This window comes from Gavia stellata, chromosome 31 (genome assembly GCF_030936135.1).
Source record: "Gavia stellata isolate bGavSte3 chromosome 31, bGavSte3.hap2, whole genome shotgun sequence".
Classification (NCBI taxonomy): Eukaryota; Metazoa; Chordata; class Aves; order Gaviiformes; family Gaviidae; genus Gavia; species Gavia stellata.
Genome location: NC_082624.1, coordinates 5083129 through 5097441, shown reverse-complemented (window position 1 = coordinate 5097441; position 14313 = coordinate 5083129). Strand labels below are relative to the sequence as shown.

Sequence of the window (14313 nt, the reverse complement as noted above, 5' to 3'; positions counted from 1 at the left end):
AAGAGTTATTCAAGTGTTCCCATAACTATTCTATTGCAAAGGAAAAAAATCACCCACAAACCCAAAGTAATTAACGCATAGAGTTCAGAGGAAAAGGATAACCTTTTCAGAATTTACTAGATTTTTAAATGCGTTTATCTTAAAAGAGCAAAACAAGAGTGACATGGTATTCCTTTGAGTCGTTCCTATGGAACACAACTGCTTAAGAAAGGGGACTTTCATTTTTATTTAGGATGTTAGTATTTCTTTAGAAACAAATACTGTTTTTTTTAAAAGTAATTTTAATCTCTTCCCCTTTCTGTCTTTTCTTATGGATAATTCCTTCTCCATTGGAGACTAGAAATTAAAGAAAAAAGAAAAGCATGGCAAATTTGGGGAACGGGGTAATTGTCTGCTTTTATTTTTTCCCAGAAGGGAACAAAGTGAAAAACAAACTAAGAAAAAAAAAATTTATAGTCAACCAATTACTATTTAATGAACTGCATCCTCCCAGCCCAGAGGAGGTAGGGACTCTCGTAAAGCACTATGATTTTTATACATTTCAGTTACAGGGTACGTGTTTGTGGTAATTGTAGCCTATATTTCACTCCACCTCCTGACACTGTTACACAACATTTATTGAAAGCACATTTGATGGTAATGAAGTTTCTATTAACTATGATTAAGTTTCATAAAGCACCTGAAGATAATTTAAGATGTGCAGGAGCAGAAAATGAAACATTTGGTTTAGTACATTAGGAAACGTAATTGATTAAATTATCTCATTTACAATAAGTGCTTTCCAGGAGCTATGCAGGGCATACACTTCCCCCCATCTAGCATTAGAGTTTGCTAGGAGATTTGAAAGATTCTTCCAGCTTCCCATCCTGCCCCAGTTTTCCATCGCCCTCGCTTTTGGTACCCCTTAGCTACTTGCAATCTGTTACTTCATACAGCCAGTCTTTGAGAACAAGGATCAGAAGTCAGAGAATCATGTAAGATGTTGTTTAGTAGAACAGGTTGTTTCTCAATTATCGTCAAAATTGACTTTGATTTTGCATCAATGATGATTTATGCAGTCTTAAACTAAGTTCCTGTTTCACCGAATAGCAACAAGCTGTATTCCGTGTTTCTAACCCCACAGCTATAAAGAAACCCTTCAATTCTCCTAGGTATGTTACATGCTAAAATCAATTTCATTGCAGTTACTTTTTTAATATATCAGAAAATAAAGCGATTTGACTGATACTCTTTCAAGATTCTCTAATTAAATGGGAACTGCGCAGATAAACAAAAACGTATCAATTGCCTGAGCTAAGTTATAACACAGGCCAATTCTACATGACCAATTAGGAGATGATTCCAGTGAGATAAAGACAAAACAAAATTAAAAAGGCTTAAGCAGCCAAGGCAACTACAGCACATTTTTGTGCTACCTAAATTTGATTTTGTGTATCCTTAGAAATACTTCAGAACTGGAAATGGAGGAATATTGTCATGCAAGCTTTCTATGCATTCGGAACCGTGTAATGGGTGAAGCTGGGTACGTAACTACACCATAATGAAAACTGAGAGCTTTTAAAAGCCAAACGCCTTTCACTCACTGAGAGTTGTAGCCATCTTGGGCAACAACTGTGCTCCTCTAAAATTACTATTTCTGTTGCACCACATTTTTGCTGCAATTTAGTTACGTTCCTTTGTAAAAAGTTACAAAATTATCTGTGGATAACATGGATTTGAACTTGACTAGTTCATTAAAACTTTTGCTTTATCAGACAGAGGAATACTCTGGGATCCGGAAACCAAGCAGGCTTCATTCAAGCCAGCAAGAATTTTTGCTGCAGAATGTTTTGACATTGCAGTCTACAGCACTTGAGCTCACAGGAAATACAGTTCAGGTTAGGATTTTCCAAATGTCTTCCTAATGATTTAGGGCCCAAGTTCCATAAAATTTCAAATAGTCTGATCACCCTACGCCCTTATATCCTGGAGGAATACTCAGACTTAAAACCTACGCATTTTATAATACGTGATAGAAGAATCTGTCTTCAAAGAGATATAAACAATTGCATGTGTTACTTCTCAGTACAGGTGGATTCTTGTTTTAAGTCCTTCAAAGGAATTAAGCCAAAAATGTGTTTATAAATCGATTTGTCAAAATTCAGAGACTTTTTTTTTGTTGAAAATTAACCAGTCAAAAATCCCCAAAACTTTGCATAAGGTTTATGCAAAGAAAAAGGCAATGTCTTCACTTTAAAACAGATAGGCCTCATGGAGATTGTGTCTATTTTTTTTTTCTTTTTTTAAAATGAAATCTTTCAGTTAGTCAATTCTCTCCAAACGTGCTCCTCTGAACTAAAATTCCACTGCAATCAATGGAAGACTAAGAAACAAAGAGTGCAGGATAGAAGCCCCCCAAAGCAGTATATAAATGGTATCTATATACTCTTTACAGGGTAAAGCACATAAACACCCCTTACCAGTTGATAATCAAGGCCGAGGTGAGCTGAACAAGATCAGACAGAGCCAGTACCGGAACCAGATTTGAACCAAGAAAGCCAAACTCCTATATTAATTTCTTTTTTCCTAATTAGAAGTCCTTAAGAGATTCAGCTTCAAGATAGGCATTCCTGTAGAAGGGGCTCCCAGACAGACACAAATTACTGAAGAACGGTCACTTTTCTATTTTTAGTCTAAAACCTGTGATCGCAAAGTCGCTAAGAAGGTGCTTTCAGTAGATGTGAAAGCCTTTCATATAACCTTCAGTTTTATTTAGCTCCTGAACAAATAAAACAGAATGGCAGAGAAGATGAGAAAAATCATATTTACAAGAGAAATAAAATAACTTACTTTGGGATTTTATTTCATGAAGAGGTTTTTTATCTGAGAGAGAGAGAGAGAGAGAGAAAGTTGCACTTAATAAATTTACATGGAGCATATCTATTTCCTATATCGCTTCTGTCTAGCTCTAGAAATGAAACATTTTCTCCTTGTTTGCTGACAATATGAATATTTTATGTTGTCCATATTTTTCGCTTCATCTTTTTTTCTTCTCCCCTGAATCTCTTTCAGGATGTGTCTTTGCAGTAATTTCTCACTTGGTTAATTCAAGTATTTGTTAGCTTTATTGGATGCTTTTATTTAGAATTCTACACCTCAGCAATAACGAAGTTCAATACTTCAAAGCAGATCACTTGGCAAAGAAAGTCAGTTAATTAATTATTTTTTGTATGTTTGATATATGGAAAGGTTAGTGACGGACATTTAAAAAAGTAATTTATAAAATATCAAAACGTACAATATATTCACATTTATGTATCTAAATATACACAAATAATGGCATCTATATGTGTATATAAAGAACATACAGAATCAATGTACTACCATACATATGCAAATATATTAGAAAGTAGGTTTTATACATCTCTCAAAAATGAGGCTTCTCTGTCTCCCTTGTAATAAGCATTTGAGTTATCCTTTATAACCTAACACCTGAAAAAGCCACCTTTAGAAAACGGGAGACTCGGGCTTTTGCAGCACCTGTACCGCACACATGCAGACTCTATAGGTGCACATGGCAACAAAGCAACCCACCCGGCACGCCGCTCCCAGCCCAGCAGTGTGGAGGGAACGCATCCGCCATTTCCAAAACCCTGCTTAGGAATTCATGTTCTGTGTGGGGTTGCCGGGACTGTCTAAAGGCTGCCTTCTGCGTGCTCTGTAAAACACTCCCAGGATCGATTCTGCCACCCCTTAGTTGCTTGGGCAGTCTCCCTAACTTAAGCAACTATTCCAATACCTGCTGTTCAAAGGGTGTCTGAAGGAAACAACAAAACACAACCCATAACTTACTTATTTCTATATAATTCAACAGAGACTAGCAGTTCAGCAGAATTAGACTAATTAATACAATAAAATGCAGGATAGAAAACCTTAAGCAGATAAGACTACATCCATTTTGTAGGTGCTTTGCGTTGTGAGGAAATTCCCCTTGACTCAGCTGTTCCCTGATTGATCTTTTGCATTTCTTTTTGTATGAAGGGTCTGGTACTGGTTACCTCCAGAGGTCGGTTATCAGCACAACCACTGTTACCGCAATCCCGTGATCTACATTGGGAAATAGTGGTCTTCATGGAAACCGCATCAAGGTAGAAGATGTTCAGCTTAGTGTTCTGCTATGCGATTATGTAAGCAAATGAATTATGAGGCGCCTTCTATTAGTTTTACTATTTGTGAAAATGATTGTTTTAATAATACTTAGCCCAAAATATTCTTGGATTTTGGCTTTGCCAAAAAGCTAGGTGTGGGGATTTTTTTCTTCTTGAGGTTGTTTTTATTTTTGCTAGGACATGATGTACGTGAACACCAAATGAATAATATCAGACTTGAGCTTTGCAACAGAAACAAACATTTTCGTGCTGCTGACATACACTGCTATCATCTACAGAAAACTGCAATAGAATTGAAATGTGTTTGCCATATAAACCAGCGAGATTGTGAGATGCAGAAGCCTCTCGGCAATATTCAGTATCATGTCTGGTTGAAAAATGCAAAACAAAATTATTTGTGATTTATGATGCATTAGTAAAAACATGTTTGTAGTTCATCTGCTTATGGCCTACTTTTTTGTTTCTTTTTTGGGCACTGGGAAAAGAAATCAATAGTTTTTGAATTGATAAAAAATTACTTTAAAGCAAATAGATGAAAGTAAAACAAAAAAACTCTATAAACCCCTCTCTTTTATTGAGCAAAGAAAAAGCTTTCACCTCCGCAAGATAGAGAGAAACCCACCATGGAAAAGTATGCTACAGAGAATACTGGTAAGGAATAAACAATGAAAGAACAAATATGCAAGAAACTAGTAAGTTATTAGGTCTGCCTTGAGTGAAAGTGACCTTTGCATTCAGATGGAGTCGATCTCTGGTGTTCTCCCAACCTGGCAGGCCTGGCAATCTTTCATAGGTATCAAAACCAAAAATAATTGCACCTTCCTTCTACAAGTAAGTCTGTATCTAGTCAATCGTTACAAGCCCTAGAAGAAATTCCCTGAAAGAAAAGCACTTTCTGTTGCTCCTCAGTTAAGGACTGGACTATCTGGATCCATCCAGAAAATCAAAAAGCAAAGCAAGAAAAATGATGTTCCTGAGAATGGAAGGGTGTCACCTCTGTGTTACTCCCAACCTCTCCTGTCAGGGACTGAATAAAGAACCTGCGAGTAGACCCGGTTTTATCACCATTTCATTTACTGACTCCAAATTTGAAAATTCATGCTAAGGATTAGTATTTTTTCTGCCAGTTCAGAATCAGGCCTACGCTTCCCTGGCATCTTGCATTCTCACCCTTAATTTCATTTAAGTTCTTATTTGTTAACCAAATAAATGTTTCATTTCTATTTTTGCCTCACGAAAGGAACAAAGTTAACAAGTTGTGCCTGATAAATAACCTTCAAGAGATTAGTTTTCTGTAGCACAGTACTGCATTTCCTTCACAATTCCTCATGGGATGAAAAGCAGAGCAGAAAAGGCACATACTGGAAGATGAACAGGGGAAAAAGATTTTAAAAAATAGGGTAATTGCATCAATTCCTATTAGCTGAGAAAGCAATTACAGTCCTAAAACTAATTTGACACAAGTATATACATACAGCACGACCCATGAAGGAGTAATAGTATCACACTCCAAGATGAAAGGAACAAGAGACACTTAACACCTCAGTCTGCAGGAGTGCATATGGAAATTCAGCTTTCAGAACCAACACGCACTCCCTGGCACTGCCCATCACAGCAAAAGGAGGAGACGAGCTTATTTAAAACACGAAGAACACGTTGGGCAGAGCTGATCCCAGCTCCACTCATCACCAAACAGTAACAGCTCCTGTATCACTAGGATTAGTTTCTTCTCTTACTACTTAGCTTACTCGGTTCCAGTGAAGTACTGTTATATGTGAAGGATAATACTGACAACATACGCGACTCTGAATTACACTGGAATAGATTTTTTTCCCACAAAATATGTGGAGATCAGTTTCTGATTCCAACATTAGGTGAAAAATTGCTGGTGTGTGCAGCAGAGAAATCTTCCATTACATTTGTCTTTGAATTAATTTTAGAGTATTGTTGTTAGTTCACAGTTTTTAACTGCCATCTCACCTTCTAACAGGAACAGAAACCCTTCACCCAAAGAGATTTCTGCATGGAAAATCCAGCAGCCGCAGATTTCCCCTTCCCCCAATATTCAGCAGAAGCTGAGAATTTAATTTTGTTAATTTAAATAGCATTGCTTTGATGTCAACATACACATCCCTAGCAGTCTTAGATTTTAAATGGCTTTTCATTTCAGTCATAAAATTTGGGGTTTATTACTTATGCCACTTACCCTTTGTAAAATGATTTTGATAGTTCATTTTCAACATTGAAGTTATATTTTACAGAGTCTGTGTTTCACAGCTGACACTAAGTTGATTAAATCTGTGCAAAATTTACCCATATTTTAAAAAATGCTTTTTGGATCTTTTTACCTGTAATGATCCATTTCTTTCTTTTAAAGAAGGCAAGTTTTTTTACACATAGTGTATTAAGAACATTTTAAGTCTATTAAGGGCATTTGAAGTCCCATGTGTAGAAAAGTGATTTGCTTCTGAAAGAGAAAGCTTTTGCTGTTCCTGACGTGTTTTCAGCCATACACCGTTTACTTCACTTCTGTTTGCACATGGTTGTGCAAAATAGTTACATTTTCTTAAAACTGCATCTATAAAGTGATTCTAAATGTCATGGAAAAAATTAAAATTCTTCTGAAAAAGCGATGATGAAATCCTATGCCAGTTGATTTCAACTTGTTGGCACATTTTTCTTTTTTACTGCAGTGCCATTAGTGAGGTGTGTTGGTGGTTCATTAATACTAATAGTCTTTGCACCAGAGGCTGTACAAACATAAAGCAGAGGGACAGGACCTGATCCAAAGAGCTTAATTTTATACAAAGCATATGACAGATAATGAAAATAATAATAAAATCAGATAATTATTACAGCTAAGTTAGTTGCCATGTTGTAATTACTCCAGTAGCCATCTATCAAATAATTTGGTGAGAAGGGCTTTCTTTCAGCGCTGCTATTGGAGTTCTTAATAGGGCACATTAACAGAGGAGCTTAAGTAAAGCAATAGCAGGGAAAGCCATACTTTATTGTACGGATAACCAGAGAACCTACGTCTCCAGGGCTGTCAGTATGACATCTTTTATAGGCGCTACATTTAATATCAGAAAAAATAAATACTCTGGCTGCATATATGCATATCTCTAATCAGCGATATGACCGTCATGGGATTTCTGGGGTTTTTCTTTCTTTCTTTCTAATAAACTTTGTTTTCTCAGAAGGAAGATGAATTGGCAACTGGCTCCTTACAGCCTGAAGTTTTTTGCTTTCAATTCCTAGTGATGTTTCTTTGCAGGACCTTTTCAGAAGGCAATTTGCTTTATTTTCTACAGCTAAAACTACTACATGTGTATCTGCTGGAAAACGCCAACCCCTCCCCCTGTCTGTACCCCCTCTGAGATTAAGTGAACTCTTTGGACCAGCTGACATCCTACCCCCTTCCTCTTTCTGTTGAAGGAACTTGCACACAAGCTTCTCGCTAAAGCTGCAGGCCATACAGTTTTAGATCCTGAATGCCTTACTCAGAGTTCAGCACTGGTAACCTGTACTGGGGCTCAAGGTTGCTCATTAAGAGCAGCAGTCACTTACAAAGCATGTTTTCAGTAAAGGCCCAGAACACTGAATGAATGCACCAACACGTTCAGAGTTCACCCTTGAGAATTTTACAAGGCAGCTTTTATATTTCTTACCATGAAAAACAGTCTTGTTCTAAGGAACACAGACACATTTAAAAAATAAAAACAAAAATCCAACATTGCACTGGTAATGTGTCTGTGAACAGAACTCCAAACACCCAGTCTCTTTTCCTCTACATGCAGTAACATGGATAAAGATATTTCATTTGACCAGTATGTGAAACCTTTGTTCATACAAAAAGCTTCAGAGGGCTTTATCCTAGAATAGTTCCTGAAAATGCACTCCCGGAATTAGCAGTAAATATCAAAGGTAGTCCTCAAAAAACAGCTGGCAAGTACAGCACCAACCTTTTGCACTTCTGTGACATCTGACAAGGACTCGCACTGGTATTAAAGCAGTAATTTACCCACTGAACAGAGCGTGACAGGGACGTTCTAAAACCTGCCCATAGACAGTGTCTGGATGAACTCCTCAAAGAGAGGGAGGCTAAGAGTGGAGAAATTAACAGCTGGAGAAGCCACCAGCAAAAGCCCGTGTGATACCATACCTTGTTGATACAACAATGCTCAGAGGCCCGGTCTGTACCCGAAACGAACCGTGCTACAAGGACGCCAGGAGTTTCAGTCATTTCCCCTGTGGAATGAAGCCATCTCCATCATGACTATGAGCGCCTAATAACCAAAGCTCTTCCCCAGGCCACGTGCTCCTTTCAGACTACCAAAATGAGCATAACACCATATTCATTCCCCTACCTCTAAAGTATAAGTGCAGCATGGAAGATGACACACAGGACTGACACGTAACTACACAATATGAAAGGATATTACTCTCAAGGAAGGACAGGTGATCGGTACCACCCTGCAGTGTCGCTAAGGCTTTCCTGGGAAGCAGTGACCTGCGTAGGGCCACCTTTTATTAACTCTGGGGAAAACCACAGGAGCAGCCAACTAGATGGTAGGTCAACTCATGACTGCCACAAACAACGGTAAGTGTGCAGACCTCAGCTGCAGCTTCTCATGCCCCTTTCAGTGCATCCTTCTGACAGTCTTCCAATGGATATGCTAATCTGCACCCATGAATGGATTCTGGATTTATCAAGCCATCCACAGGGAAGGCATTCATTTAATGTATAGGGAGGAGAAAGACCTCAGAAAACATCATGGGATCACCATGTTGGGCCTCAAAAGCTGAATGAATTGCAGTGCTCACAAATTCTCACTAGTTTTTTAAAACATGGGGAAGGAAAAAAGTCTAATTTATGTCCTTTTAAACACTGAAGCTTGTCTGCCTGACACCTTGGAGCTGGAGAGCTGTTCTGTAACCCTGGAAACTTTAAGTAGTTAGAGACATATAGCAAGACTGCTGGGTATTCCCTCCCTCCAAAACCAAATATCATCTTATTTAAAGTATCAGCCGAGGTATACTTATTGCTGAAGCCTGAATAAATATACAGGATGCTAGCTGCCATTAAGAAATTATTAAAATCTCAGGACAAAAAAGGGAGTTCATTTTGTTCAGAAAATTGTTTTCCTCATCTCATCATATGTACTTCATTTAAGAACTGTTTGGGCACAGTGGCTGTTTCTTTCTCCCTAAAACTGCCAACCACCAGTATTAGGAAGGTGCACAGGGGGAAGGCCAGAGGCACTTACACTACTGTAAGCACGTTTGTGATGGTCAGGAGTATGAGGCTTAGGGTTTATAGGCACATTCCTTCTGTTGCATGCATCATGGTGGAAGAAGAAAATGACTGCCAAGCATAACGTGAACACATACATGCAAAAGATCAAGAAGGAAAGGTAATGCAGTACCACAGAAACAGAGAAAGAGGACCATTTAAATACAACATTAAAGAAAAAGTAACTTATTTCAGTTTACATCTTTCAGCCTTAGCATTCCTGATTGCTCCCGCGGCTGCCATTTCATTGCTAGGAAGTGATGAGGTGACGGTATCACTTCATGGACAGGGAACAGCATTCAGCATAGGAATAAACCTGTGAATTTCTTCTTTGTTTTGAGACTCTGCAGCTGCCCCTGGGTGTTCCGCATCTCTACAGCTGCAGAGCTGATTTTCTTGGCTCCTAGTTGTTTGTTGATAGTAGCAACTACCAAATGCCAGATGCTTTCCAGACATTTCTGAAGGGCAAATCCTTTCACAGGGAACTCACCATCGAGTAGATTTGCCTTTATTTAACTTCTGTGTTCAAGGCAACAAATGGAGTAAACTTTGACCTTAAACAGCTCTTGCACCAAGAGTATTCATGTTGGTGCTTTGCCAATTTACTTGCAAGAAAAGGTAGAAGGCTAACTAGTACATTCTGTGAAATATGTTGTAGCAGGTGGTCATAATTACACATTGTAAAAAACCTTTATTTGGATTTTTAGACTCATCTGATAATTAATAGGTAAAGTATGTGCTACACAAATCCAGTGACTCAGAAACCACTGTGGATTTCAAACTTCACATATGCAGCCCCCTGAAAACAATCTATTTTTTCACAGTAATATTTCAGCCAGAAGAGTTCTACTGACATGGGGGTGTGGCAGATATGCTACATTATCTGGATTACAGTATACATTTTAGGCCATACCTCCTAAATCCAATTTGGTGCCAACTGTTACTCACCTTGAATGCAAAGCCCGTCAGTGCAATTCTCCGACTCCTGACTCAAGCCCTCGCAGTACTTCCCTCCGTTTCTTGGAGGTGGTGCGATACATTCCCGAACTCTCAAATGCTCGCATTCCGGACTGCACACAGACCACTCACTCCACACCTCCCAGCTTCCGTCCACTGAATGGGGAGGAAGGAAAAACAGGCATCATCACTGCATATCAAACTGGTGTAGTTAAGAGCTCCTACCAAGAATACTTGTTTCCTATCTCTCCTCAGATCACAGCAAGTAAAACAAAGTATAATTCTTTGGATAAATAAATATAGTTTTATCAGATGTGAAGTTAAAATCCAGCATTAGAATGCACCAACTCAAGCGTGCAGCGTGGAAGATTTAAAAATAGCACTAGTATATAACATTCTGCAAATATAGTCCATTAAAACTGCAGGAGGAAAAATTTCCTTTGCCACCTTGCTATTAGCTTCTAACGTTTCAATACAAATTCTACCTTAAAACAGCCTGATGTAGGGAGGCCACGCATTTTCCTACCAGAGAAATGATGCTGACACTTACAGAAAGAGCATAGCCGGCCTTGTAGACTTCTGGCTAATGCCCTGAGCAAGACAATGGATCAATATGTTGCTTTGCTGACTGCTTTATAGCTGTCTCTGACCCTCTCCCAAATGGGAAGGGATTCCACAGTTCCCTTTCTTCTTCATGCATAAATCCGATTGAAGAACGGTCAGATGAACACAGAGACAAATACAAATAATATGAAATTCTTTAAATCCCAGTTCAGGACATGTTGTATTTAAAAACTCATAAAAGCTAGAAGAGAGATTTGCCAGAATCCAGACAAGTTATGCTGTGACCACAGGCAAACATAGTCTCTTAAAACACACATGCATACAATCCTACTAACTTTCTTCAGCTGTATATGTGAAACACCAGTTCCAAAATCAGATAAGGGAGGTTTCAGGTGGACAAATGAGGAAATGTACAGTGTCCAGGGATGTAACACCGTGCTCCATGTATAGCATAAGCTCAATTTAAAAAGGTTAATATACTTGAAAGCAAACTTCTGCAAGCTAAATAATATGTTTACGTGAAGTTCTCAGAAGTGTTTCTCTTTCTAGTGTTGCTAACGTCACCTCCATCCTTTCCCTATACCCCCACACCCACTTACATGATTTTTCACATTGAACCAGTTGCTGTTTTGTTATTGAGTATTTAGTTAGCTTCAGTGTAAGTTAAAGCACTGACAAACCTGGCAGATCAGGCCACAGGTGCTTGCGCCTACTGCTCGGACCCTACACGAGGCTCTGAGCTGTAGACTAAACAAGGATGCAAGTATTTCCCATTTCCTTTTTGACCTCAGTGGGCTCTTCAAAGCACAGTTGTCTACCTGGCATTTCAGACTGGAAGACCTCTCCCGTAAATGTGACACCCAAAGTTATTCCTTAGTAGACTGAGCATATCTCACCAGGGCAAAGAGAAGTGCAGGTAATTTTCTGCACTGACATTCCTTCACAAAATGCACCTCCGTTGAGTGGAGCAGGGTTGGTACAGGTTCGTGATCGCTTCTGCCAGCCCCGACCACACCGTGCATTGCAGTTCGACCACTCAGTCCATGATGACCAGCCTCCATTAACTGCAAAACACAAACATGTTTGTGGTTGTGGGTAGGTGTGCCAAGAGACATCAAGCAACAAATCTGATCAGATCATTTCATTCAAAGGCCAATTTTGGTTTTACATTCTACAGCTGAATTCCAAGCTGAAGTAGGAGCACTGCCACCTACAAAGCATCAGGACACAACTACATAAAAACCATGGTGTCAAAGAACACAAATGTTTGTTTTGGAAAAGCAATACGCTAAGAAGTGCAATGACTAATAGAGTCTAAGAGGGAGGTAAAAGCAGACACCTCAATTCTCATAAAATACGCTTTGCTTAAATCATAAACAAGACCTCTTTATTTTAAAAAGGGTGATTTAAGAATGCTCTGCCTCCACCAAAAAAATGTCACATGCAGCAATAAACATGGCAAGCAACAGAGGATGGTCGTAAAGCAATGGTTCTGCTCTTTCGTCCTTTGCTGTGTAACGTCTAGATTCACTAGTGCTTGGACACTGCAGTACCACAGACCCAATTCAGGCAGCCCTTTTTGTACCTCCCTAGGCATGTGCTTCAGGGTTTCCTGATACAGGCAAGGCTTATTTATGTGGTTTAGCTTATAATTGGACCTTCTTAATATCCAGAGCAAGGATTGTTATTATTGACATAACTTCTGGGAATCCATCACAAACAAAAACCTCATAATTCTAACCACTCTAAAAGCAGGCATGATCTCAGCCTTGAGCAACAGAACTGAGATTCATCATAAAGGAACAAGGTTAGCCATTTGATTTAGAACCAGCTGTAGGTTAAAAATATAAAGTACTCCAGCAATAAAAGCACACACATCTAAGTTTTTCCATAATTATCACACTTCCACTGACCGTAGACCACCACTGTCGCAGACATGCTCCTTCTCTTGGCAACAATGTTGGCCGCCATGCAGGTATAGTTCCCAGAGTCAGACAGACGCGCCTGTCGAATGATGAGGTTGTGGTCTGCTCTGGTGTCAATGTTCTCATCCAGGTTGGAATCTATGGGCTCCTCATTCTTTAGCCATTCCACCTGGAGAGGGATGGAGCAGAGAAGAACATGAAGTAGGAAAAGGAAAGACAGAAGCAGGAAATCTGCAAAACTATATTTCAATGATTTCATTAATAAATGTCATTGTGATCTTTATTATAAACATTAAGATAAAAACAAAGCTAGGATGGGCTTCCCAAAAAGGCAGACATTCACAAATTCAGAAAAGAATCTACTCCTATTCTGAAGACCCTAGAGCTTATTAACAAAGGCACACCAAATGAAATGCTAGGACATAATAAAATAACGAATAATAAAAGAACAAAAAGAAAATGGCAAAGAGCTCATTCAGAGTTGCAGGGGTGTGGATTATAAGGGAAACAGTATTTTTGCTCTACTGGGAGAAAAGGAAGGAAAGATGAGGAAGAGGAGGATAGGAATAAAAAGGAGCAGAACAATTAATCACGATTTTCTGTGTTTGGTAGGTAGTTAGGAGGCTTTAATATTTAATCCAAGGAAACAAGAAGTGATAATAAAAAATACTGGATCACACTAGTTGAATATATTTCATTTACCTCCTGGTTCTCTTCACCGTAAGTATTAAAGTTTGAACATGAAATAATTTTCTTAAATAATTGCATCTTATTATTTACTTTATATTTGTTCTTGAATCTATACTGCGCATTTTGCTTTTATTGTAACTATTCATTTATTCAATTATTGTCCTATTTAGGAGAGCCCTTTTGGCTTCCCTAGGAGAATGACAAAACAGGGGGAAAAGTCTGTAAACCTGTAAAGCCAAACGAAGGCACCTGATGCCTCTGGCTAACGACCTCATTAATCTGATCAGGAAATACTTCCTTTGACTCAAGTTGCAGAGAGAGAGACATGACCAACGAATACGAGCAGTCCAAGTGAAAGTCAGCTAATGATTGCCACTTTTTTCTTCCTAAACCTTAGAGGAAGGCAGCATGGGCTAGTAACTTAGAAAGGCTGATTTTTATTCAAAGAAAATGGAAGAAAATCTCAACCAAGAGAGAATAAGAAATATTTTAAAATACTACTCTTGATATACAGTGCTTTACATATTCAAACAATTGGACAAAGATCAGTTAAGCTTCGTAATAGATTGGGATGACACGTAGTAAGTATTATTAATTCCACTTTTTTTGAGAGAGAAACAGACAGAAGAATAGAATCACTTGACATCACACACAGTGAAAGAGCTAAGTCATCATAACAGATTCCCAATTTACATAAACATTTTTAAACCAGAGGCCATTAGTATTTGTTGTC

At 38.6% G+C, this 14313-nt stretch overlaps 1 protein-coding gene across 1 annotated transcript in view; it reads right to left on the bottom strand.

Moving 5' to 3' along the window:
- UNC5D (unc-5 netrin receptor D) overlaps positions 1-14313 on the bottom strand; it is an 85161-nt gene that overhangs the window by 35601 nt on the left and 35247 nt on the right. The window contains exons 4-7 of the mRNA XM_009808545.2: positions 12879-13059; positions 11862-12029; positions 10393-10557; positions 2830-2862 (exon numbers count right to left, since the gene is read on the bottom strand). Coding sequence (XP_009806847.2) covers positions 2830-2862; positions 10393-10557; positions 11862-12029; positions 12879-13059 — 547 coding nt within the window. The remainder of the gene's footprint in view (positions 1-2829; positions 2863-10392; positions 10558-11861; positions 12030-12878; positions 13060-14313) is intronic.